Source organism: Pseudophryne corroboree, chromosome 2 (genome assembly GCF_028390025.1).
Source record: "Pseudophryne corroboree isolate aPseCor3 chromosome 2, aPseCor3.hap2, whole genome shotgun sequence".
Lineage (NCBI taxonomy): Eukaryota > Metazoa > Chordata > Amphibia > Anura > Myobatrachidae > Pseudophryne > Pseudophryne corroboree.
Window position 1 is genome coordinate 454,455,717 of NC_086445.1, and position 27,344 is coordinate 454,483,060.

Consider the following 27,344-nt stretch of genomic DNA (forward strand, 5'->3'; position numbering starts at 1 on the left):
TTTTGTATATATCTTCTTGTTGTGTAACCTTGACATATACTGCTGATATGTTAAATTGAGACGTTGGTATATAGGGGTATTCTGGCTTGAAGTGTTTCTTGGATGAAGGTGTGCTGAGCCTCTCTTCTTGTCCTTTGTGTTGAATAAATCTTTCTTTGTCGTGTTTACTTTTTTGATTCCAAATTTGTCTCTACATATCTTGTTTTTCTTAGTTTCTATAAGTTTACTTTCCCCTCTCAGTATTCTATTTGCTGTCAGATCTGATAATGCAATGAATTCTTGCTTATCTTTGTGGGGTTCTAATTCCCTATCTAATTTATTGATTTCTGTATCTAATTGTGTCAAATGTTCTGTATTTGTCTCTATCAGCAATGTGATGAGTTTGTTGGAGCATTCAGTCAGAATGTCATCCCACTTTGATCTGAAAACTTTGTCATTCCTATCTCTTGTCGGTACCTTCTTGATATGTAAACCCTTGGGTATTAGTTTATTCTGCAGGTACCATTTCAGTGTATGATTGTCCCACCATAACCGTGTTTCCTTATTTACTAGTTTCTCAAGTTCCAAAAACGTGTCACAGAAGGTGTTAGTGGATTCTGACACCTGTGTTTGGTCTGAAAGTGTTGAAAAGACTGCATGTGCCCTATTGTCCCTGTTGTTTCTCAGTTCCAATATACCCATCTATTTCCTCTTGCTGCTTGTGGTTTTAGATCAAGAATAGCAATTTTGGAGGGTTACCACCTGCGCACTGAGGTAATGTCAACCCCCTATTGGGTGTGGCGAGCTGCTGATGTTTGTAGGTGATCTAACCTACTGGAAAAGTTTGCAGAGTATAAACAACACAGCGCTCAACCCCTGATAAGAACTAATGCAGTGTCGGTGTTCACTTTATCTATGTGTTCTTATTCATGATAATAATAATAATAAATATAATAAATCACAAGTGTAAATCATACTCTGTATTGATGTTGAAAAAGTGCTGATATCAGTTTGATGTAACAATTAGACTTTTATTTCCGGAGTCACAGTGCTCCTTGTAGATACTTAGTAAATATAAGGTTAACTTTATAACTAATTGGGGTTATTTCAGTCCATGCAATTGCGTGAAATTTCTCCTGTAAAATAATTATCAGGAGTACTTGACCTCTTTCAAAGGTCCAAATTAATGTGTCCAGATTAACTAGCCGAAAAAAGGATGAAAACAACATAAAAATAAATTAAAAATAATGAAAAAATAAAAAATAGAAATAAAAAGGGGTCCAATTGCTGATCGCAAAAGTCAATATTAAATGTGTTATCACTGCCCTAATTAGGGCCGTCTTTTAATCCTGCTGATCGCAGTAAATTTCCTGGTATAAATGTCAATGGAGATGTAAGTTGGGGGATATATGTTCTGGGGGTGCGGCGTCCCGTAACCCTCAGGTGCATATACTTACCCTTCTTCCTCTTGTCGTCTTAGCCTCTCGTCCCCCGCTGTGTCTGTTCGTCTGTCCCTCCGTCTCTCTCCCCGCGGCCGGCGCAGGGCCCCTGTGTGCAGCCTGCACACCGAGGCACGGACCTTCGGGGCGACGGAATCACCGACGGCTACGGCACTTCCGGGCACTGTCAGCCTGTTACGGGCGTTCGGTCCCCGGCGCGCTGCAGCACCGACGGCGGCTCTACTTCACTGGCCAGTGAAGGAGACTGTGGGATCTGGAAGCGGCTGATCTTTACAGCGGGTGTTCGAATGATGCTAGGTGTTAGATGTGTTGGATGTGTCGTTTTTCTCCAACGCGTTTCAGCCTTAATTGGCCTTCCTCTGGGAGCAGTGTATCATTCTGGGCTGCATGGGACTCTTTACATGGTCCCTCCTAATTTCTGATTGGCTGCAATTAATTGATTGATTGTTGGTTAATCAGGAACGCGTGCTGAGTTGTAATTGATCCTGTCTGTTTGATTTAAACGTTAGTACGTTTTATATTTGATGCAGTATTTCAGTTGCAGCTTTGGCAATGCATATGAGCCTCCTTATTAGTCATTTAAATAGTACAGGATTTCTGATGTTTTAGTGAAACATACCATGTTTTGGTGAAAATATAAAACACCGACAATGCCAACCTTTCAGTCTCGTGGAATAAATACAGACTGACAACCCTTATGAGTGTCAGTTTCATATGTGGAATGACCCTGATAGTCGTAATCCCTGATGGGATTATACGTGTGCATCCCTCATAATAACCTTACTATTATGGAATGAAGAGATATTCACTATAGGAACCCAGTAAATGAATATAGGCCCTCATTCCGAGTTGTTCGCTCGGTATGTTTCATCGCATCGCAGTGAAAATCCGCTTAGTACGCATGCGCAATGTTCGCACTGCGACTGCGCCAAGTAACTTTACTATGAAGAAAGTATTTTTACTCACGGCTTTTTCTTCGCTCCGGCGATCGTAATGTGATTGACAGGAAATGGGTGTTAGTGGGCGGAAACACGGCGTTTCAGGGGCGTGTGGCTGAAAACGCTACCGTTTCCGGAAAAAACGCAGGAGTGGCCGGAGAAACGGTGGGAGTGCCTGGGCGAACGCTGGGTGTGTTTGTGACGTCAACCAGGAACGACAAGCACTGAACTGATCGCACAGGCAGAGTAAGTCTGGAGCTACTCTGAAACTGCTAAGTAGTTAGTAATCGCAATATTGCGAATACATCGTTCGCAATTTTAAGAAGCTAAGATTCACTCCCAGTAGGCGGCGGCTTAGCGTGTGTAACTCTGCTAAATTCGCCTTGCGACCGATCAACTCGGAATGAGGGCCATAGTGTTTAGTATAGGACTGAAAAATAACCCCAATTAGTTATAAAGTTAACCTTATATTTACTAAGTATCTACAAGGAGCACTGTGACTCCGGAAATAAAAGTCTAATTGTTACATCAAACTGATATCAGCACTTTTTCAACATCAATACAGAGTATGATTTACACTTGTGATTTATTATATTTATTATTATTATTATCATGAATAAGAACACATAGATAAAGTGAACACCGACACTGCATTAGTTCTTATCAGGGGTTGAGCGCTGTGTTGTTTATACTCTGCAAACTTTTCCAGTAGGTTAGATCACCTACAAACATCAGCAGCTCGCCACACCCAATAGGGGGTTGACATTACCTCAGTGCGCAGGTGGTAACCCTCCAATAAAGCTTTAGCCTGTTGGTGCCTCTGGATCAAGATCCATCTCTACACCCAATGTATTTCAAGTGGAACCCAGTGTACCTCGCAGAAAGAGATTTAACCACGGTAAGTCTACCATAAATCTCCTTTTCTGTGCCTTTTTGGGGTGAAAAATATTAATTAAGTGGCTAAATAATTTTTCTGAAGCCTTTCTTAGCCTTTACAATTGTAACTAATATGTTTCCTGTATGTATATGTATTTTGAATTTTGTTCACTAGGCCTCTGGAAAAAAGTCTACCATCCGAGAATTAGCACTTGCTCTTGGAAAACCACTTTTCTGTTTTAACTGCACAAAGACTTTTGATCACAACATTCTGCAAGACATTTGCAAAGGACTTGCTGCCGCAGGTACTTATCTTAAAAAAGGCTGTAACCCCAAAGTTTTCTTAGCATAATGGTATAGGCTAAATACAGTATATTCTACATATTGTACTGGCAATGCGCAAGCTCACAGTGTGTTTTCTGTCACTTCACTCCTATAGTTTAATTTCAGATCTGGCCATGACAATTAGCAACATCTTAACCGCATATTGGGGGTCATTCCGAGTTGATTGCTCGCTAGCAACTTTTTGCTGTGCTGCGATCAGATAGTCGCCGCTTATGGGGGAGTGTATTTTCGTTTTACAAGTGTGCAAACGCTTTTGCAGCCAACGGCACAAAAAAGTTTTTTGTAGTGTCTGAGTAGCTCTGGACTTACTCAGCTGCTGCGATCACTTCAGTCTTTTTGGTCCCGGAATTGACGTCAGACACCCGCCCTGCAAACGCTTGGACACTCCTGCGTTTTTCCAAACACTCCCAGAAAATGGTCAGTTGACACCCACAAACGCCCTCTTTCTGTCAATCACCTTGCTATCGGCTGTGCAAATGGATTCTTCGTTAAATCCATTGCCCAGCACCAATCCTCTTTGTACCCATACGACGCGCCTTCGCATTGCGGTGCATACGCATGCGCAGTTTTGCCGAGATTTAACCTGATCGCAGCGCTGCAAAAAGTTGCTAGCGAGCAATCAACTCAGAATAACCCCCACTATGCAGTCATAATGTGCCCCATGTTCACCCCTGAGCTTTTGCAGTGTGAAAAAATGTTGACCTTGGTAAAACTAACAGTAGAGGTTTGAGAGGAGATACAGGTAACAGTGAGAACTGTGCAGAATAGTGAGCACTGCAAGCAGACCTCCCCATTATAGCAATTATTACGCAGTATTAATTACATCTTTTAATGTTTATATGGAAGGCAGTAGAGAATGGGGCAAATAATGTAGGGGGCATGGCCTTATCACAGTGGCTTGGTCAGCTTCTTTAAAAAAAAAACATATGAAAAAAGTGTATGCTCGGAGCCGCAATCCGCGCAGGAGGGTTGGATGGGCCCCTCAGCCAGGAGCAGATCTAGGGGGGACACGATCAGTGCGATTGCTCCCGTCCTCCTGTAGGCACTGGAGACTGCTGCTGTAGCCTTCCTGGACCCACCGTAGCTGAGAACACAGAAGCATGTGCTAAGCTGAGAATAGAGCCTGCTGCCAACGACAGGGGTGAGGCGGAGAACCTGTGCCCCTCCAACAAGCCCATGCCATGGTAATTGGAAACCCCACCACCAGCCCCCAGCCCCCACCGGTGCCACTGTTTATATGACACACACAGGAAGGAAATAAAAAATATAGACTTGGGGTCCCTTTAAATTTAGAGCATTAAAAAAATCATATGAAAATGACTGTTTTACATAGAACCATTACACTTTTTCCAATTTTCATTTTGCCAGACAAGAGATATACTGTAGCTTGAAACACACTATTGTCTTTAGCAGTAAATCTTAGCCATTGTTAATATGAAGGATTACATTTTTCTACACTGGATGTGTTTCCAGCAGAGAACCATGTCCATGGGCTAATTTGTAAATTCCTCTGCTACAGTGATTTAATGTTAAAGGGAATCCTTTCCATTATTGTAATACAATTTCAATTAGCTCTTACAGTACTACAAATAAGTCTTGTGGACATTTTGGCAGCTGCGGGGCAAGAGTGCAGATGAAATCTTTTCATAATAAAATAAAATTTTAGATTGAACACGGAGGTTGTGTCGTGCTAATTGTGTACAGTGCATATCTGATTATCATGGAGGCATACAGGGGAAGCAGATGGCAATTTCAAAATGACTGTGATGGTCACTAGGATTAATCAAGCGGAGGTTGAGTTATTTAATAGCATTTGCACCAGGAAACATTTTAAGCGGATTTTATTTTTAAATCATGTACAGAATCTAGCAATGAAATACCTAATTCCATTTTTCTTTAACAAATGTCAGTAGATACAATATAAAAAAAAATAAATGAAGAGAATGAATTCAAACAGCTATGCTAGTTTAATATTAAATTGCAAATAGGCACATTAATTCACTTTTGACCTACAAAGAGCTCTTTTTTTTACTATTTATGTTTTAATTCTTATATGAATTAACGCTTTAAGGACCTGACTGTGACTTGCATGCAATTCCGAATGGGGAAGGATCAAGAGATTTATAGCAAATTGTGCATGCGTGGCGAGCTTCATATGCATCTTATAGTATTTACTATACGAGTGATTTTTACCTATCTCAGTCACTTTTCCATTGTGGATCATTACTGAGTGGCATTGGGGAAGTAATGCGACATTCACACGTAGAACACACCCATCATCCATAACAGTAAAACCACCTGCCTAATACTGTGCCTCATGCCACCAAAACATCTCTGACACATTGAGAAATGGACTCCTCAAGACCACTGAAATTGTCCTGTGGTATATAGCACCAAGACACTAGCAGCAGAACCCTATAAATTATGAGTTGGGGCCTCTATGGCTTCCCTTTGTTTTTTTCAACAAATCCCACAGATGCTTGGATATGGGAAATGTGGAGGTCAAGTCAACATCTTGAACTTTGTCATGTTCCTCAAACCATTTCTAAACAATTTTTGCAATATGGCAGGGTGCATTATCCTACTGAAAGAGGCCACTGCCATAAGAGAATACTGTTGTCATGAAGGGTGCATTTGGTCCCCAACAATGTGTTGGTAGGTGGTGGGTGTCATAATATCATACAGATTAATGGCAAGATCGTTTTTACCAACATAACGTTGCCAATAACTTCACACTGCCACTGCCAGCTTGCCTTCTTCCCATAATGCATCCTGGTGCCATCTCTTCCCCAGGTAAACAGGCCAGGCCACCTTTTTCCATTGCTCCATTGTTCAATTGTAGGCACTTTCGGTGGTGGACAGGGGTCAGCATGGGCACTCTGACCGGTCTGTAGCTACACAGGTCCATAAATATGTGTATTCATACGTTTAATATCAATACGCCAAACAGCGGGAAGATGCCTGGCGTGACTGAGTTGACAGGTTTAGTGCAACTCTGCTAGCTTTGGGCATTTTTTTGTGCTAACAATGTGTCTTAATCTCAGTGCGACTAGTATGCATCGATACTGTTCTGATTAATTTTATATGCAACACTTGTATATTGTGTGTGACTGAGTCTGTATATGGATGGAACTTGCACATTATATACAGATTCAGAGACTCAGTCGCACACAGATATACCGATGTTGCATGTCACATTTAACAGCACAGTCTCTTGATGCATCCTTGTCACATTGCATTGCGACTAAAATGCATTTTTGACCAAAAAAACATGCCCAATGCTAGCAGAGTCTTACTGGACCTGGCGTGCCAAGAGGGGTTGTTTTTGGTGCAACTGCAGCAAATCTGTATCAGGACATATCTGTATACAGCAAGCCGTGATGCATTATGTGATTTGAAACCTGACATAGTCAGCATTAACTGTTTCAGTACTACTGTAGTATAGGACCAGATGGGCTAGCCTTCGCTCCCCACGTGCATCAGTGAGCCACCTATGACCCTGTTGCCGGTTCACCACTTGTCCTTCCTTGGACCACTTTTGTAGGTACTAATCACTGCATACAGGGAACACGCCACAAAACTGGGCATTTTGAAGATGCTCTGATATCATTGTCTAGCCACCACAATTTGGCCCTTGTTAAAGCCTCTCTGATCACTATGCTTGCCCATTTTTCCTGCTTCCAACACATCAACTTCAAGAACTGACTGTTCACTTGCTGCCTAATATATCACTCCCCTTGATAGATGCGTTGTTATGATATAATTAGTGTTAGCTACTTCATCAGTTAGTGGTTCTAATATTATGGCTGATGGGAGTGTCCTTTCCTGAACTGAGTGACATCCATCAGATTCAGTCAGATCTCCTGCACTAAGGCTAGGTGTGGTGCAATTGCTGACACTAGCCATCGGTGTCGGACTGGGGCATGAAGGGCCCACCGGGGGAATGCTGTTTTAGGGGCCCATTCTTATGGGTGTGGCCAGGCCCAATAAAGGCTTGCCTAACCATCAGAGAGTGGATGGGTTGGGCCCCTTGATAAATAATATATATAGTAAATACTGCTAGTGCATGCATGATAATGTACCAGATTAATAACAGCAATGCACTGTAGAAAATAGACCGTAGTCCTGCGCAGTATAAGCTAACATATGTATAATCTATAATTCATGTGCACAGTCTGGAACCTGGGTGCCCCCCCAAATCCCACCGTACCCCCCCCCCCCACACACACACACACACACACACACACCCCAGGCAGTGGCAGTGGGGACCACCGGGGGTTTCCCCTGTGGGCCAGTCCAACCCTGCTAGCCATGATGGCTGCTCTCATAAGCAGGTGGATGGTAGTGCAGTCACATTGATGTGTCTGACTAACAGCAGATGCTCACATCTGATAATAGGAAGTGGCTGGAACTGCAAGTGCATTATATGCGACTCAGATTCAGGCCCTTAGGGTTTATATTTAAAGTGTGACTTACTCTAAAATATAGTTTTAGCCCCATCCCCTCAGCTAGTTTAAATGTCATGCCAGGGAAACAGCTACATGGCAGAATTCACTTCTACCACTGATGCAACTCTTCTTGTGCCAGCATCCATAAATGTGAGCAGTTCAATTACAAACATCACAATGGCCCTTATTCAGATGTGGTTGGATGTGGCTGCTTACATGGAAGCACTAATAGCACTATATGGTAATGCAGCAGGAAGTGTTACGCCTTCTGCTGCATTACTGATCAGAACTGCATCCAAGGACTCTGTATCGGTTCTTCCCCGGCACCATCAGTTTGCACCACAGATGTGGACGCACAAGCCGCCCATCACGGAGGTCAGGCAATCACCGTGCATGGACGGAGATCTGGTCTCTTCCCTCCCCCTAAACAGCAGTGACACTCCTATGTTTTTCACAAACATCAGTCTTTCAATCACGGTTAGAAACGGATGCATGTTTTTTTTTAACAACCCCTCATTCTAGTTATCAATATGAATAAATTAAGCAGTTCTGCAGAATCACTGGGTTCACAAATCAGGGTTCTGCTGGATGGGAGTGTAGCATCTCTAATGTCATTTAACATTTTGGATCATTTAATACCTGACTCTTGCTGTTGTCTTACAGGTGCCTGGGTGTGCATAAATGGACTTGAACAGTTACCCCAGCACAGCCTTTGGTTGTTAGCGCAGCTACTTACACAGATTCAGTCAGCTAAGCATGGTGGTAGAGAAACCGTCACTATGCAGTTGGAAGAGGTACCTTTAAACACAGCAGGTGCATGCATAGCCATCATTAAAAGGTATGAACGCTTAATTTTGACTGCTAATTGGTCTCATCTTTGTGATTGCTTTCACTTGCTTTCCAGACATCACAGAGATAGACATTGGCAATTACTGTAACTAGTACTGTGTTATAGCACCAACCATCATTGCTACCTATTATATATCCACATTAATCTCTATGTAATATAAATAAGAGCACACTGTAAAAATGGACCAGTTCATGTAGTTATGCTGGATAATTAGCAGCCATTCACAGTGTCCATGTTCTCACCATTGTACTGGCCATTTAGGATAACAATGCTAGAAGTATTCTTAATGAACAATTGGATCTTTTGTGCAGTTTCTTTTATGTTATATAAATGGAATAGATAAAGAATATAAATAATGAAGAAATTTTTACCTGTAATTCATTATAATCCAGGCATAGATAATAAACGATTTCATAATAGTGAGTTGTGTACACTCTTCACTGAGCTTACTGGATAACAAAAATAAAAAAGATGGTGAGCCACAGGAAAGAGCTGCCGGTATCTACTGGTCTAGCTAGGAGTATATAGACACTGTAGATAGATTTACTTTGTGTGTGGCTTTTATACCGCCATACATAGGATGCGGTCTGTGAGCCCAGTCTGCAGTATGAAACTGTTTGCATGGCATGGTATGTAATGTTCAGTGGTTTGAAAAAGCCCAAACCACAGCTTTCTAAACAAAGCCGAAAAACAGAAATTTAATATTTCTCATATAAATTAAAATAATCTCCATGTATTCTATATATTAATTATACTGTACAATAAATGTATCTAACCAATGGATATTAGGCAAATATCATACATGATATTAAAAGTGTAAAAACATTAATACATCTAGCAAAAAAAGTGGTATTTAATCACTGTATGTTCTGTATATATAACTTCTAATATATTCCAGGGTTAGAGTCTTCTAAAGAGGGTGAATAACAATTTCCAATATGAAAGTTAAAAATAAAAATGAGTCTTGGGGAACAGCTAATAAAGTAAATAAAAAATATATATATTTATAACCTGTATAGAATTGGTGAAGTCCCGGTCAATTGAGGTGGTTGTATAGCACTATAGAAACCCTTCTATGTTGGAATAGAGACTGAATAAAATATACGTGTCCACAAACAGGTGATTTTTACTTACAAGCCATGTATTAAACCATCCTGTTTCTAGTGTGAAGTTTTCTATGCACCTGCCAGAACTAACAAACCTTTTGAAAAAAGTAATAAACATTTGGAGTGCCCACAGTCCTTCACCAGCAGCGGTGCTAGACAGCCTGGGGCTTCTTTTCATGATGACCAGGGTATCCCCATGTTCTCCTTGTTATAAAGGGAACCAGTTTTTATTTTTTTTTATTTAGTCAATTATTTAAATTTATATAGATTTTATTCAAGCACTTTGGATGGGATTGTCCAAATATAAAATTTTTAGAACCTTTCCGTAGAGCTAGGCACATTGGCAAAAACTGCATTTGGTTGAGTAATTTGCGTATCACAATAAAGTCTAAAGTCTTTTGACTTACAGTTTGACTTTCAAACAGCCACTTGAAATGGGTTGAGAACTAAAATCCTGGCTTTCTGGATGCTGACAGTCAGGAGTGTGACAGCAGCATCCCGACAGTTGAAATCCTGACATGGGGTGTTAAGGAGTCTAACCCTCACCCTACCTTACCCTAACCCTCCCTTTTAGGTGTCTGACCCTAACCCACCTCACCAACCTAACCCTAATCCCCTCCATGTGGTGCGTAAACCTAACCCCCCCTCCCCGCACCCTATACCTAACTGACTTTCCCCTCGCCGCCTAACCTTAACCCCCCCCCCAGTTGTGCCTAACCATACCCCCCTCCCTGCACACTAAACTTAACCCACCCCACCCCCATCCCGCGTAGCACTTACATAGGCCACTGCCATACAATTTATCATTTAGCTCTGAGATTAGGAAAGTTGCCCTATCTCTGTCTGTTCTCTAATCTTACTTTTAAAATTGATTTTGATAATGGTTTATTTTATGTCTGAAATGCACTTTGAGTTTGTATTACTTTATGTAAATTTAGATCACCTACTGACACTGTACATGAGAATAACTACTCCCACAAGTCTAAGCTTCCCGACAGCCTCCTGAACTGCTTCCGGATAGTTGGTGTTAGTGAATTGCCTCTCAACTTCATCATTGAAGCCCAGCTCCTTCTGAAAGGTATTTGGGACTTATTCACTTATTATATAGCGCTTGCAAAATGATTTACAATATTTTAACAAAAACACACTTATTCTTTGTGTATTGTATAGGTAAAAAGTATTTATTCTTCAGGGTCCATAGGGATCCACAGGGAAGAACTCGGGGAGTAGGTGATTGGAAAGGACCGTGCACCAAACAGTTAAAGCTTTGAGCTCCCAGGATGCTCCAGTCCTTCTCCGCTATACCTTGCCTCCAGACTCGGTTATTCAGTTTGGATTTGGTCCTGTTAGGTGCCGGATGCACCATTTAACAGTAAGGCTGCTTTTAAGCAGCCCCAAGCTTTTTATTTTCTGGCTTATTTTATTTTCTGTTTTTTACACTTAAAGCAAGCAGTGCTAGGCTGTCCTGAGGACGCCAGTGCTGCTGCTACTTGCCAGCACTGCAACACTAATGAGTGGACTAGTGATTACGGCGGTCACTAACAAGCTCCCTGGAGACCCACAGACTACAGTCGGAGAACGGGGGGACAGGTAAGACGGGTCCCCGTTTTCAGGGACCTGCATCTTTTAGTTCAGCCTCTCCTCTGGTCAGGGAGCCCACTAGTCCACCAGAGCAAATGTATACTGGCGCTGGGGTATTTCTAGTGGACAGTGGCAGCTGGAGGTTAACATCAGTATATGGGTGGTCAGCTTTATCCCGGCGGCCCCTCCCCCACCTCAGAGCGCAATTCCACTGCTGCTTCCCGTCTCTGAGATGCTTCTCCTTCACCCTCCTTCCACTCAAAGATGCTCAGCGGTCATTTTACTTCAGTGCTGAAGCTGCAGGTCTCCGGTAACTCTGGGTCCAGTCTCCTTTTATACCTCTCCCAAGGGCCACTGTGGTCTGAATAGTTAATTTAGTGCCCATTGCAATTGTATATTGTTATATGCATTGCATGTGACTTATGCTAGTTCTGCTCTCTGGTTTTCTCTCTGTCAGCATATACCTATCCCTTCTATTCTTATAACCCTAAGATACAGGTGTATAGGGGTACACTGTACTTCACATTTACACGTATTTGTGAAGTAAGTCACATTGCTATACTTGCTACACACTGTTACAGTGTTCTAAACTGTTACTGCTGCATTGTCTTTCAAAGGCAAGGGTAACAAGGAGGCTGCTGCCCCTGTACTGGTCTCATATAAGTCCTGTTCAGTGAGGTTATCCTCTCAGGACACTGATGGTCTGTGTGCATCTTGCTATATTCCTCCTGGCCAGCCTGCCCCACCAGCCGCTGTTCAGGACCCCCCATGGGTGTCTTCCTTTTCACAGGTTTTGGCGCAGATAGTGGACCACTCAGCAGCTCCCGTTTTGCCTCCCCCATGGGATTCTCATAGCAGTTACAACCTGCTTTTACCAGTCTCCTCTATGCCTCCTCCCTGGGTGGATGTACTATCTCAACTCAGTCCAGAATGTGGTTCAAACTTCTGTCGCCTTCCAGCAAATGTTACATGATGACAGACCCTTAGAGGCTAAAGCTCATAGATGTATGGTACCATCCTCACGGTCTACTCAGCTTTCAGATTCTGATGTATCAGCTGGGGAGGCAGATAAGGCAGACGTCTCTCTTTCCCTGAGTCCACTTCGAGGGAGGAGCATCATTCTACAGTGGATGCTAGTACGTGCAGTCAAAACTATTATGCAAATAGAGGAGGAGGAGGAGCCAGCTCCTAAGACAAAAACCCCGTATTCAAATGCCTGAAGGTTGTTAAGGCTGAATTCCCTCAATCTGAACAGCTCACTGACCTCATGCGTGAAGCATGGAGTGCCCTTAGTTAGACGTTTCAGATACCAAAACTCTTAGCTTTGTTTTACCCTCTCCCAGCTGAAGATTGTGCTTAGTGGGACATTCCCGCTGCAGTGGATTCTCACGTGGCATGCCTGGTTCGAAGCTCTACTTTGTCTATCCTGTCTGCAATTTCCCTGAAGGAAGCTAGGGGTAGAAAAATCTAAACTTGTCTTTAGTCTGTCTTTGCTCTTACGGGAGCTATTACATGGCTGGCTGTGGCTGCAGCCTGAGTGGCTAAGGCTATTGAGAGCTGAGCAAAGGCCCTAGAAGACAGCCTCCCCTCTATATTTTACCAGGGAACAGCTGTCCCACATCTCCCATACCAGGTAAGCAGCCTCCTTCTTAGGTGAAGCGGCTTTGTATACTGGTCTCCTAGCTTCCAAGGTGTCCAGAATGGTTTTGCCTTGTCAGTAATTGCCCCTTTTAAAAAACATCAGAGTTCGTCCGGCATCCTGCACAGCCGCTGAGCTCGGGCAACATTAAATCTGGTCCACTGACTCCAAGAAGTCCCTTGAATCACTGCCCTACACTGGGGATATTCTATTTGGCGCAGATTTGGACACAATAGTGGCTACTCTAGCAGTGTCAAAATCTACTTTTCTGCCCTCAGCAACTACTCCAAAGCCTTGGTCATCTCCCTTTCCTTCAGCAGTCTACTTCCACAAAGGTGTCCAAGCCCTGTGCTAAACTGGCTTTGGCTACCAGACATCCAGCCACCAAGTCTGCTGACAAACCTTACTTGATGGGGCAGGGGCCTCCTTCTGGGGGATACCAAGGTGAGAGTTGACTCCTTCAGTCCCAGAGTCCTGGCGTCATACCACCACAGACGCCTTTATGAAAAAAGAGGTCTCTCACGGGTACTCTCTTTCATTCCAGAGACACCCCCCCAGCAGTTCTTTTGTATAGCCCCTCCAACAGACATGGTCAAAGCCCTGGCCCTCCAGAGGGCCATTCAGTCTCTGCAGCACTTAGGGGAAGTAATCCCTGTCCCTTTGGCACATCAAGGGACAGGTTTTTACTCTACTTTTTTCTTGGTTCAGAAACCCAATGAGTTCGTATGGAAACCCTCCACTCCATTGTCCTAGCAATGGAGCCTGGGGACTTTATGGTGTCTCTGGACATTCAGGATGCTTACCTGCATGTGCATATTGCGCCCTATCATCAACGATTTCTCTGGTTTCCTATCCGCCATGCAACATTTCCATTTTCGGAAACTGCCTTTTGGTCTTTCTACAGCTCCTCAGGTCTTTACTAAAATCATGGCTGTTATGGCGGCCCAGCTTCATCGTCAAGGGTTATATTATACCTAGATTATCTGCTGATTCTGGCACACTCTCCGGAGGTCTTTCACCACAACCTTCAGCTGACCAATTCTTTCCTGCAAACACACGACTGGCTCATCAACTGGAAAAAGTCCTCTCTGCTCCTTCTAAAAGGATGTTGCATCTGGGAGCTCTCCTCAGTTTTCATGTATAGAGAATTTTCCTGCCAGCAGACAAAATTTCCGCACTGCAAAAGCGAGTACGCATGTTACTTTGCAGTTGCTGAGTGTCCATCCACTCAGCAATGCAGGTCTTGGGGACACAGTCTCCACCTTCAACATGGTGGAGTACACCCAATTCCACTCCAGGTCCCTTCAACAACTGATCATCTCCAGGTGGAATGAACAGTAGTATCTGATCAGGTCCTAAATGATGGTCCTTTCTCCAGAAGTTCGCCTGTCCCTATCCTGGTGGCTACAGACGTCCCACTTGGACGAGGGTCACCCCTTCTGGATTCTGGATTGGGTGCTCCTTACCAGGGATCCTCGACTGGATGGCGGACTTCTCCAGCCGCCACAACGTACATGTCGGAGAATGGGCTCTGCACCTAGAAGTCTTCCAGCTCGTAGTGGACAAATCGAGCCTACTGGACGTGGACATCATAGCCACACGTCTCAACTACAAGGTTCCCGTGTATGGGTCCAGGACCAAAGACCCCGAAGCAGCCTTTGTGGACGCCCTTGCAGTGAAGTGGACCTTTCATCTTGTGTACCTCTTCCCTCCGGTCTCCATCCTTCCCAGGGTTCTTTGCAAAATTAAGCAAGAAGGAGGCACTGTCCTGTTGATTGCTCCGGCCTGGCCCAGGCGCCATTGGTTCACCAATCTCCAGAGTCTCTCTATAGACGCTCGCTTTCCACTTCGTCTGTGACCAGATCTGTTGTCTCAGGGTCCCTGTCTGCACCTGGACCTAACTCGCCTGTCTTTGACAGCGTGGCTCTTGAGTCATCGCTCCTAAGGTTAAAAGGTTTCTCCTGCTCTGTGATTCAAACCATTCTCAGGTCTCAGAAGCCTGAATCAGCCCATATCTGTTAATGCTTACTTCCAGTGGTGTGCTGAAAGAAACTATGACCCACTGTTTTTGGGGGTTTCCAGGGTCCTTGCCTTTTTCCAAGCTGGATTGGATCTCGGACTCCTCCTGGCATCTCTGAAAGTGCACGTCTCTGCTCTGTCAGTCTGATTCCAGCAAAGACTTGCTCCATTGGCGGATGTCCGCACCTTCCTTCAAGGTGTTCTTCGTATTTAACCTCCCTTTGTCCCTTCAGTGGCTCCGTGGGATTTATAATTGGTTCTCCAGGCGCTACAGGAGTCCCCTCTGAACCTCTGGACTCAGTGGATGTCAAATGACTGATGGCAAAAACACTTTTTATTTTGGCTATAGCCTCTGGACCTCTCAGTAGGGAAGGCCTCCTTGGATGTGATCCGTTCTCTTCGGATTTATGTGGATCGTAGCATTTCCATCAGGAAATCTGATTCTCTTTTTGTCCTATATGCAGGGCCGCCATCAAGGGGTGACTGCCAGTTCAGCAGTTCCAGGCCTGGACACTGTAACAGAGAGGGGGGCCCGCTCCTACTGGCCGCAAGCCGTAACGTGAATGAGGTTCTAAGGGCACCTGCCCGGCGCTGCTACTGCTGCAGGCTGCTGTTTCCAGTGCTCAGCAATGTTAAGGGGAGGAGGTGGAGCTTGCCGGCAGTGTCAGGCAGTGCACCCACCTCCTGACAGCCGACTGCCCGTCTCCCGCACAAACACTCTACCCCCCTGCCCGCTGCGCTGCCACTGCTAATGCTATTTGGGTGGTTTACTCGGGAGCAAGAGGTGAGACTAGCAAAGGGGACTGATGGGGTAAAGAAAGTGCCAGGGCAGTGACAGTGCATATGTAGGAAGGCACACACCACACCAGACTCAGGCATGATGCTTAGTTCAGTGTGTTAGATTAGTGGCTGTATGAATGTATGTGGCTATGTCTGCATATGTGGATGTGTGTGGCTGTCTGTATATGTGGCTGTGTCTGCATATGTGGATGTGAGAGTGTATGTGGTACAGTATATGTTTATGTGGTGTTATTATTCCCTTTTAATACCGGTTGTTTGAGCAAATGTGACCCATTCTATTTAGACGTCATTTTGGCTGAAGAAGGCTGGGGCAGGGGGACTACATAAAAACATTGAAAAACCAAATTCAGCTTTCAGGTCATCAGTCAAAAGCAGTTAGTTAAGACATTGTACAAAAGCTGTGTTTTGCCATGTTTGTTATACCCCCTATGCTGTACTTTCCTTACTACTCCCTAAAACCATTATTAGTATTATTATGCTTTATAGTTAATGTGCTGGCTTATTACACTGACAAGGGCATAAAACAGAAGGGAAAGATGGTCATGCACCAAATGACCATCTATCTAATAATAGGTTTCGGTCTTCGATATGTGCAGTGGGAGTCGGGGAACAAGCAGCAAACGCATGGCCCCCTTCCCCCAACAGCACATACTATAGTGACAAGATTGGCCAGCTAGAGAGGATGGAGGTACATCGTGTTCACCCAACACAAAGGACAGTGTAAATATACAGCTGTTATGGGTCAGGGTGGAACGGGGAGGGTGCAGAAAGGTGGAAGTAGTGTTTGGGGGGTACCAAGTGACCTGGCAAATGCCAGTCTCTTTACTAGTTTATAATATCATTCTGAATACTTACCCTTTCTCCTAGCCATGTGAGGCTTAATTCTGGCTGCTAGGGCATTGGTGGTGAAAAGGGGAGGGGGGGGGGGCACCATTGTTATTTCTTTTGTGTAAGTAAAAAGTAGCAGGAGGGGGGGGGGGGGGGGGTTTAGGGCCCCTGCCTATTATGTCAGTCCTGGGCCCCATAATTTGTGATGGCAGTTCTTTCTATATGGGTTCCACAAGAGGCGCTGGCCAGCTAACAAACAAACTCTGGCTAGATGACTTCACATGACTATCTCACAAACTTACACGCTGGCTGACTTCCCTGTACCGAGTACAGTCTCTGCTTATTCTACTCGCTCTGTGATTCCTTCATGGGCTGTCCGCCATGGCGCCTCTGCTGAACAACCGTTGAAGGCTGCCACATGGTCTTCAGTCCCCACATTTCTTAGGTTCTATGCCTTTGATACCTTTGCTTCTCAGGATGCTTCCTTCGGGTGCTCGATTCTGCTCTCTGATCAGGAGCTTCCCCTCCCTTAAGAAAACTGCTTTGGGACATCTCCAAGGTCTTCCCTGTGGACCCGAAGAAGAAAATGAGAGTTATGGTAGACTTATCATAGTTAACTTTTGTTCTTCGGGGTACATAGGATACACAGGGCGCCCACCCTGACTCACCTGGCTTCTATGGGTTTCTTCTCTTGTTCACCGTTTCCCTTCTTGATTGAGTGAGAGTTTGTCTCTTGTGTGCACCAGTCATCCTACTGTCCTATCCAGCTCCTGCCTTGGGCTTGTTTACAACACTGAATAGCCTGGGTTGGGGGCAGGGTTTAGTGGGGAAGGACTGCAGCATCCTGGGAGCTCACAGCTTTAACTGTTTGGTGCCTGGTCCTTTTCAATTACCTCCACCCCCCCCCCCCCCCCCCCGCAAACCCCCCCCCCAAGGTCTTCCCTGTGGATCCTACGAACTTCAAAGGCAAAGAGTTAACTATGGTAAGTCTACCATAACGCTTATTGTTTATGCTATATAATCCCTTTCAGTTTATTATCAATCATTTATTTTGTCTTACTTGTATAAAGTAGTGGTTAGAAGTTAATTTAATCTTTTTTTAATGAAAAATAATAAATATAATTTATATTTATTTACCGTGGTACACAGGAATGTTTTTTTATTTGAGCTCAGTTACAGTTTGCTTGTTCGAAATGACAAGTACATTGGAAAACAGGTTTTGTGTAGTTTCTCAGTTCCCATCATGAAGAATTATTGGATATGCTCAACTGAAAAGATATTTACCTTTTTTTTTTTTAATTTCAATCAATTCTTGGCACTTGTGTAAGGTAAGAAAAAAATACATTTGGCACTCTGAGACAGCAAACAGGCTTTAAGCCACCATAGCAGATGGATGGTCGTGCAGGATGCTAACAGAATGTGTTAATGTATCTCTAATGTGTTTATGGAGGAGAGCAATCCAAGTCAGGGGACAGAGAGCCCACTGTACAAGCTGCTGTTCACAGTGGAATGTCTGCTACTGTAGCTTTACTGACAGCATCAGCATTTAGAATTTAACTCCCATGGGGCAGTGGTAAAGAACAAGCTTCAATATACAGTATTACTAGATGACTTTCAGCAGATACAAATTACATCAAATATCATTTTTTTAAATTCTGATGCAATTAATAATTGTTACTAATATTAGACAAAATGGAGGTTAGGATTGTATAGATGTTTCTTTAGTTTAGGATTATAGTAAAAATAAATACGTACTTACTAATGATAGTTAGATAGACAGACGGACAGACGGACAGACGGACAGATAGATAGATAGATAGATAGATAGATAGATAGATAGATAGATAGATAGATAGATAGATAGATATGAAATAGATGGGATAGTAGAGATCAACCCAGTTTGAAATTCCATCATTCCGAGGCTTAACTAAGGTCTATGCTGCACAGATCAAATAAAAAATTGGTGTCCTTGAAAATTGTTCTTTCAAAGTCTTATATTGGTAGTCAGTGAAACACAAACTGAGATTAAATGTGATTGCCATAAACAGTGGAGCAAGTGGGAAATTAGAAATGATAGTATGGAAATATTAAGTTTATCTCTGGGGACTTGGGGGGCCACCCAGGCCCTCAGAAGTTTTAGGGATTTGGTACAGTAAATGTGAAAATAATTTTAGATGTTTTTGAACATTCCTGCCAGCAGCTGAAAAACAACTGTTAGACAATGTAAAAAGAAAAATATCTGTTGCTATTCTTAGTCTGTCACCCTCTTCTAAGCATGAAGTGTGCTCATTTTACAGTGTAAGCCACTTTTCAGCAATTTTTGTTTATCCAAACTGTGCTGGCAAAACGCAGCGATAGGTGTAATGCAAGTCATAGGCAAAAGCAGGGGGGTTTCCAGTTGCCCGTAAGCCCCCTTCCCCACAGCCTGGCTAGAGACCACTAAATGCAGTGTAAAAGGCAGAATGGAGCTGCTGCACATGTCCAGTGGCAGCAGATTTTCCTACCAAGCCTGCTGTGTGTGTGTGTCTGTGGATGTAAGTGCTTAATAATCACATCAGAGAGATAATCTGGTCATTGATCCTGGATTCTTTATGTATGAAATACAGTATTACATAAACTCTACTTTGTTTGAGGCATACTACAGCCTGTTACATGCTAATTATGCATCCTTCATGGGCTGGCGACAATCGCTCTAAAATCAAACATTTGGAAACCCCCCTCCAGACATCCTGCATTTGCCTCTGTCGGGGGTCTATTTACTAAGCCTTGGAAACAGATAAAGTAGACGGAGATAAAGTACCAGGCAACCAGCTCCGTCCTAACTCTAATTTTTCAAAAGTTAGGAGCTGATTGGCTGGTACTTTGCCTCCATCCTCTTTATCTTTCTCCAAGGCTTAGTAAATAGATCCCTAAGTGTCTATGTTTGCAAGTGAGCTGCCTCTTCCTCTAAAACTTGCCTATAGAAAATAGTCCACTTTATCCTAGAAATAAGTTAAACACAGTACAGAAACACTCCCAGCTTTCTGGGGATGGAAAAGATGTGGCTACACAATAAGCAACTAAGGAGTGCCATTTATATCACAGCATATCTAGCTAGAAATGGAATCAGTGACAGACAATCGGGCTACTGGATGTGTTTGTCTCCTGATATGTGGATTTGTAATGTGCATCATCCTACAGAGATATAACAAGGACTGGGGTGCTTTTTCTAGTACACAATCAAATAGTTATATGGTGAGACTGAAAATGACAGCTGATACTAATACTTTATCTCTTTCGAAGCTTTGATAATTCTTCTAGCAGCAAAATACAGCACTTGCATATTCTAAACAATCTGAGGAGGGAAGGGGTCGGTTGCACGGTTCTAAACACTATGCACAGTTGGAAGGGGGATTCCAAAGCTAAACCCTCAAGTGCCCTCTTGCAAGGGGAAGAGAGAGAGGGGGGGGTCACAAATTGCTTTCACACTCTGTACCCCAAATTAGTGATATAGGAACCCGTGTTGTCACCGGTTGTAGATGACTGCAGCTTGTTGTACCTTTTAGTTTCCAGCTTTGCCACTTAGAAAAAAAAAAGCCCAAACTAATAATATTTGAACTTGTACATGTGTAAGTTAACCATTATCACCAGGCTAGCTTAGTATCAACTTTGCAAAACTGTCCTGAAGCGGTTTTGTATTTTATTTATACAAAACATTTATATAGCATACAGATAGTAACCTGGAGATTATGGGTCCAGCATAGACGTATTGGGGGAAATTTACTAAGCTCCCGATTTTGACCGAGATGCCGTTTTTTCATCAAAGTGTCATCTCGGTAATTTACTAAGCACTAATCACGGCAGTGATGAGGGCATTCGTAATTTTTTGCAAGTTCAGGTAAAAAATTACGAATGAATACACCATCGGTCAAAACGCGGCTGTTTAAGTATGAATCTCGGTCATTTACTAAGAAGTGCAAAGCAAAAAAAGAACAAACACTGCCGTGAAAAATTACAACTCGTAAAAAAGTGCTAAAAAAAAACAGACCTTTTTTTTTTATTCGTGATTGGATAGGCATGCACGGATCCATGAGATCCGTGCATGTATATCAGTGGGAAGGGGTGGGAAAGTGCTTATTTTTTCAAAAAAAATTGCGTGGGGTCCCCCCTCCTAAGCATAACCAGCCTCGGGCTCTTTGAGCCGATCCTGGTTGCAGAAATATGGGGAAAAAAATGTCAGGGGTTCCCCCATATTTAAGCAACCAGCATCGGGCTCTGCGCCTGGTCCTGGTCCCAAAAATACGGGGGACAAAAAGAGTAGGGGTCCCCCGTATTTTTAAAACCAGCACCGGGCTCCACTAGCTGGACAGATAATGCCACAGCCGGGGGTCACTTTGATATAGTGCCCTGCGGCCGTGGCATCAAAAATCCAACTAGTCACTCCTGGCCGGGGTACCCTGGGGGAGTGGGGACCCCTTCAATCAAGGGGTCCCCCCCCCCAGCCACCCAAGGGCCAGGGGTGAAGCCCGAGGCTGTCCCCCCCCATCCAATGGGCTGCGGATGGGGAGGCTGATAGCCTTTGTTGTAAAAGAAAAGATATTGTTTTTAGTAGCAGTACTACAAGGCCCAGCAAGCCTCCCCCGCATGCTGGTACTTGGAGAACCACAAGTACCAGCATGCGACGGAAAAACGGGCCCGCTGGTACCTGTAGTACTACTACTAAAAAAATACCCAAAAAAAGACAAGACACACACACCGTGAAAGTATAATTTTATTACATACATACACACATACATACATACTTACCTTAAGTTCCCACGCAGGTCGGTCCTCTTCTCCAGTAGAATCCAAGGGGTACCTGTTGAAGAAATTATACTCACGAGATCCAGGGGTCCAGGCTCCTCGGGAAATCCAGGGGTAATCCACGTACTTGACAAAAAAAACAAAACGGTGTCCCGAGCCACGAACTGAAAGGGGACCCATGTTTGCACATGGGTCACCTTTCCACGAATGCCAGAAAGCCACTCTGACTTCTGTCTAAGTGGGTTTCTTCAGCCAATCAGGGAGCGCCACGTTGTAGCACTCTCCTGATCAGCTGTGTGGTCCTGTCCTCACTGACAGGCAGCACACGGCAGTGTTACAATGTAGCGCCTATGCGCTACATTGTAACCAATGATGGGAACTTTCTGCTCAGCGGTGACGTCACTTTAGGTCAACCGCAGGGCAGAAAGTTCCCATCATTGGTTACAATGTAGCGCATAGGCGCAACATTGTAACACTGCCGTGTGCTGCCTGTCAGTGAGGACAGGACCACACAGCTGATCAGGAGAGTGCTACAACGTGGCGCTCCCTGATTGGCTGAAGAAACCCACTTAGACAGAAGTCAGAGTGGCTTTCTGGCATTCGTGGAAAGGTGACCCATGTGCAAACATGGGTCCCCTTTCAGTTCGTGGCTCGGGACACCGTTTTGTTTTTTTTGTCAAGTACGTGGATTACCCCTGGATTTCCCGAGGAGCCTGGACCCCTGGATCTCGTGAGTATAATTTCTTCAACAGGTACCCCTTGGATTCTACTGGAGAAGAGGACCGACCTGCGTGGGAACTTAAGGTAAGTATGTATGTATGTGTGTATGTATGTAATAAAATTATACTTTCACGGTGTGTGTGTCTTGTCTTTTTTTGGGTATTTTTTTAGTAGTAGTACTACAGGTACCAGCGGGCCCGTTTTTCCGTCGCATGCTGGTACTTGTGGTTCTCCAAGTACCAGCATGCGGGGAAGGCTTGCTGGGCCTTGTAGTACTGCTACTAAAAACAATATCTTTTCTTTTACAACAAAGGCTATCAGCCTCCCCATCCGCAGCCCATTGGATGGGGGGGGACAGCCTCGGGCTTCACCCCTGGCCCTTGGGTGGCTGGAGGGGGGGGACCCCTTGATTGAAGGGGTCCCCACTCCCCCAGGGTACCCCGGCCAGGGGTGACTAGTTGGATTTTTGATGCCACGGGCGCAGGGCACTATATAAAAGTGACCCCCGGCTGTGGCATTATCTGTCCAGCTAGTGGAGCCCGGTGCTGGTTTTAAAAATACGGGGGACCCCTACTCATTTTTGTCCCCCGTATTTTTGGGACCAGGACCAGGCGCAGAGCCCGATGCTGGTTGCTTAAATATGGGGGAACCCCTGTCATTTTTTTCACCATATTTTTGCAACCAGGATCGGCTCAAAGAGCCCGAGGCTGGTTATGCTTAGGAGGGGGGACCCCACGCATTTTTTTTAATTATTTTACAGTGTTTAATTAAAAAAAAAAAAAAAAACCCAGCACGGATCACACAGATCCGGCCGAGATTGATTGTAAAAAAAGTCGGCAGTGTTTTGCTAATCACTGCCGTAAAAATAGGTAAAAAACCACGAATGACATCGACATCGGAAGAAAAGAAAAACCCGAATACGACAGCTTAGTAAATCCATCGTAATCAATTCAAAAAGTTGCAATTTTACACTGTCGATGTCATTCGTGATTGAACTTGGACATGAATTTGGAAAATACGAATCTTAGTAAATGTACCCCATTGTTTATATATTTTGTTAATTTTGTCTTACTGCTATCCACCCAGCCTATTAAAGGTCATTTGGGTATAGTTAAAACAGCGCTTTGTTATATTTCTTGCCTCAGTAGTGCAATATATTTTAACTGCATTTCCTTATATTTATAACATACTGTAGATGTGCAGTATATATGCAAGCAGTGGCAGAGCTGCAGCCCAGTTGCCTGGAGACACAATCCCTTTCCCCCCCCCCCCGCTTCCACACCCCACCACACCCAACCCAGCAATCAGGTCCTCCTATGTCATGCAGTTTAGTGTGCTATGTCAAGGTATAATGAGACATCCCAACATGTGCTCCCTGTTTTGCGTGAGAGAACAAGCTCAGTATTTTGGAGAACAGTTTTGACGTTTTCGCTCATCTCTACACATGACCAAAATATTTCCACAATTAGAGAAAACCCGGTATCGAATAGTTGCTGGACTCAAATCATGTGATGTGATATCTACTAGACATTGTGTCAAAACCATTCAGTGGTTTAACCATCTATGGTTGTTATGTGAGCAATTTGATGGAAAATGTATTCCATCGTATTGGGAACATTGACTTTTGCTAACCTTTGGATTCTAGTGTCCATCCCTAAATTAGATCCAGACAATTTTTTTGGTCACCTTGCCAAAATATGTGCATCTCCAAGGTATGATTCTCTCAATGTCACAGCTTAGTGTCTCAGCATGATAAAATGCCTACAGTGGGACTTTGCATAATGTTACAGAAGAATTACATGGCTGCGGCGTGGATGGACAGTTCAGAGCTCATGGATGTTGTAATTTAACAATGCACCTGCTGTAAGCTAACTGAATAGGTAATACCAGTGGTTCCCAAACTTTTTTGAATCATGGCATCCTAGAGTATTAGAATTTTTTTCATGGCACCCCAAGGCCAGAAATTTCTTATAGAAAAACAACATAAAGTAAAATGTGTTTATATGTCATCCTTAGGTTCAGTGATGTGGTGAGGGACAAGATTCATTTCTGTTTGTCCATATATTTTATGATTGTCACCAAACACTGGTTTTGCCTATTAAATTGACCATAAATAATTTGAATTGGTAATGGTCCATAAACCCAGGGCACCCCTGCAAGTGCCCCGAGGCTCCCCACGAGCCACAGCACCCAGTTTGGAAACCACTGGGTTATAATGTAGATAAAGGATAAAGAAGGTACAGTCATACTCCATCAATGGAGATGGCATACATTGTACAGTTAAATTAGATTTACTTTTAAACTTCTTACAATAGAGAATAAACTTTAGCTCTTTATATAGGAAATGAGGGATAATAATAATAAAAAGTAATACCCCTTTCAGACCGCCTGAGGCGGGGAGGGGGGGGGGTTGGCGCATGGAGATCACATGAGGGGGGGGGGGGTTGGCGCATGGAGGCAGGGAAGGGGGGGTTGGCGCATGAAGAGCACCGCACATCAACACACAGTGAACGGGAAATGGATCGCAACGACCCGGCTCCCGTTCACACCGCACAGCGAGCCACGTGTTGAACCCTGCCCGCTACCCTAGTTGGAATACTGGGTCGCTCAACCCAGTATTTCAACCCTGGCAACTTTCAGACCGCACATGAACCCGGTTATGCGCGTTCATGTGCCAATAACCTGTGTTTATAGCTGGCGGTCTGAAAGGGGTATAATTGTATCTGTTGTGATTAATATGATATGTAAACCAGCTAGCTCTTCTGAAAACACAGCAGCTTTGACTTCACCATCCAATCTTATTATAGAAATGTATTACTATGTCTGATATAGAAGTGCATTCCAATAAATCTTTCAGCATTCTAATTAAGTAGATCTATCACTCGTTCTTCGTGGGTAAGTACATCCATTATTATATTTTAAAAAAACATATTTAAAAAGATGAAATGACCTTATCAGTTAGCTTGTAATTTTCTTCTACACAATTGTACATAGAGAATGGTTTCTAGTAACATAGTCCAAGGGTTTTGATATCTCTTGTATGAGCGAACGTCTTGGCAAACATTCATAAATCTTCAAGACTCTATTAGCAAATGTGCTATGTACTTGGCTAGCATGAGATAAAATAATTAGTCAACAAATTTGGGTAATTATTATAATTTGGCCTATTGCTTCAAGTGAGAATTGATTCATGATGTTTGTAGAGCATTAATCAGACATGTTTTAGACTCCGGATGTTTGTTTATAGTTCAACACTGATCAATTGTATCTGTCTCCCCAAATAGAATACTGTTACTATGTTTATGTAAATCGAGAAGAAAACAAATTAAGTTTATATAGGATGTACATATTATATTGAATCAGATAATGTGAATAAGATTTATTGTATATTTTTGAGTTACATTGAAAGTATTCCTGTAATAGCTAAGAACATTTTGTTGCCCAAGACCAAGATAAGATTTGGGAGCAGCTTTGGGACCGATGGTTCCATCCTTACATTATAATTTATTCCCTTTTAATTACTTACAATTCTTTGATAACAATATTAGTTATTTATTAATTTAGGTGTAACAGGGAGGAATTCAGTTCATATTAATTTCCATTAGGTGAAGGCACTTTCCAACCAGTATTTTTGTACATTTTTCCTTTTGAGGTACAAGGGAAAATTAGCGACAGCCGGATATCACTTTGATGTCTTTAGGTCACTAGGAATTTACTTCTCCCTTAGAATTTTGGTACTTGTACAAAATAATATTTACATAGTTTTCATAATTTAATCATTAATATTAATAACTGTTTTGAATATTTGGTACACACATTTTGGTTTCAGATCCCTTGACCTAAATTAGCTCAAATATTTGGAGATTAAGGGGGGGATTAATTTGTCCGCAGAATGCAGTAATTTATTGCGGATGAACTTTTTGCACATATAGCCTGAAAATGCTGCTTTTCACCAGTATGCACACTCAAGTTTTTCACCCAATCCAATTAGAAATTAGCTACTATGGCAGTGGTTCCCAAACTGTGTGCCGTGGCTCCCTGGGGTGCCTCGGGACACTTGCAGGGGTGCCTTGGATTGGTGATCAAGGACCAATTCAAATTATTTATGGTCAATATAATAGGCAAAACTAGTGCTAGTAGCTGTCAGTCATAAAATATGGGGACAAACAGAAGCAAATCTTGTCCCTCACCACACAATTGAGCCTAAGGATGACATATAAACACAATCTACTTCATTTAATATTTCTTTCTAAATTTCTCAATAAGAAATTTTTGGCCTAGGGGTGCCGTGAAAAAAAATTCTGATACTCTAGGGCGCCGTGATTCAAAAAAGTTTGGAAACCACTGTACTATGGCATTCTTGCAATAACTAGTGTTGTCGCTACTGGCATTAAGTGTAGGTAAAAATGGTGAAATCTGCCTGTACCCCAAAAAAAACTAACATAGGATAAAAAAAATTCTTAAAATTTGTCAAATGGCTTCTATATACATTTTCTAAAACAGTGGAAAAATTATAGAAAGCAAGTGTTTTCTGCAAAATAAATGCTCAACTTAAATTTGGGGGTACATAATAATTTTAAGATACTAGTATATATTTGGTTCTTTTTAAGTCAGTATTAAAAATATACATTGTACCACAATTTGCATTTTTTTCAACCAAAATAAATGACATGTCATTATTGGCCCAATTAAGCTAATTAAAACGTCTAAGTGCATAATAGTCATTCATGGAGGTGTCCCACTGGTTCTGAACCAAGTCCTGCCATTTTTACCTTTAAAATAGGGATTTTCTCCATCTTTTCACCAGCTCAGGAGGTAGTGAAAATAAATTTGCATTAAAGCTATGGAGAAGTAATGCTGGTAATTTTTCACAATTAATTGGATAGGTCTGTTTTCATGAATCACAATAAAAGCCTAAAAAATGGGTTATTGCGGACAACTGAATTCCCCCCTAAATTAGCAAAACTGCAAC

At 43.1% G+C, this 27,344-nt stretch overlaps 1 protein-coding gene across 8 annotated transcripts in view; it reads left to right on the forward strand.

Annotated features, from left to right (window-relative positions):
* The window catches only part of LOC135027842 (uncharacterized), a 1,366,020-nt gene that overhangs the window by 420,722 nt on the left and 917,954 nt on the right, over window positions 1–27,344 (forward strand). For all 8 annotated transcript variants that reach the window (XR_010224289.1, XM_063953746.1, XM_063953745.1 and 5 more), the window contains exons 42-44: window positions 3,429–3,558; window positions 8,710–8,884; window positions 10,941–11,080. Coding sequence is in view for 7 of the 8 variants with exons in the window: in XM_063953746.1 (XP_063809816.1) it covers window positions 3,429–3,558; window positions 8,710–8,884; window positions 10,941–11,080 (445 nt within the window). In the remaining variant the exon portion in view is untranslated. The remainder of the gene's footprint in view (window positions 1–3,428; window positions 3,559–8,709; window positions 8,885–10,940; window positions 11,081–27,344) is intronic.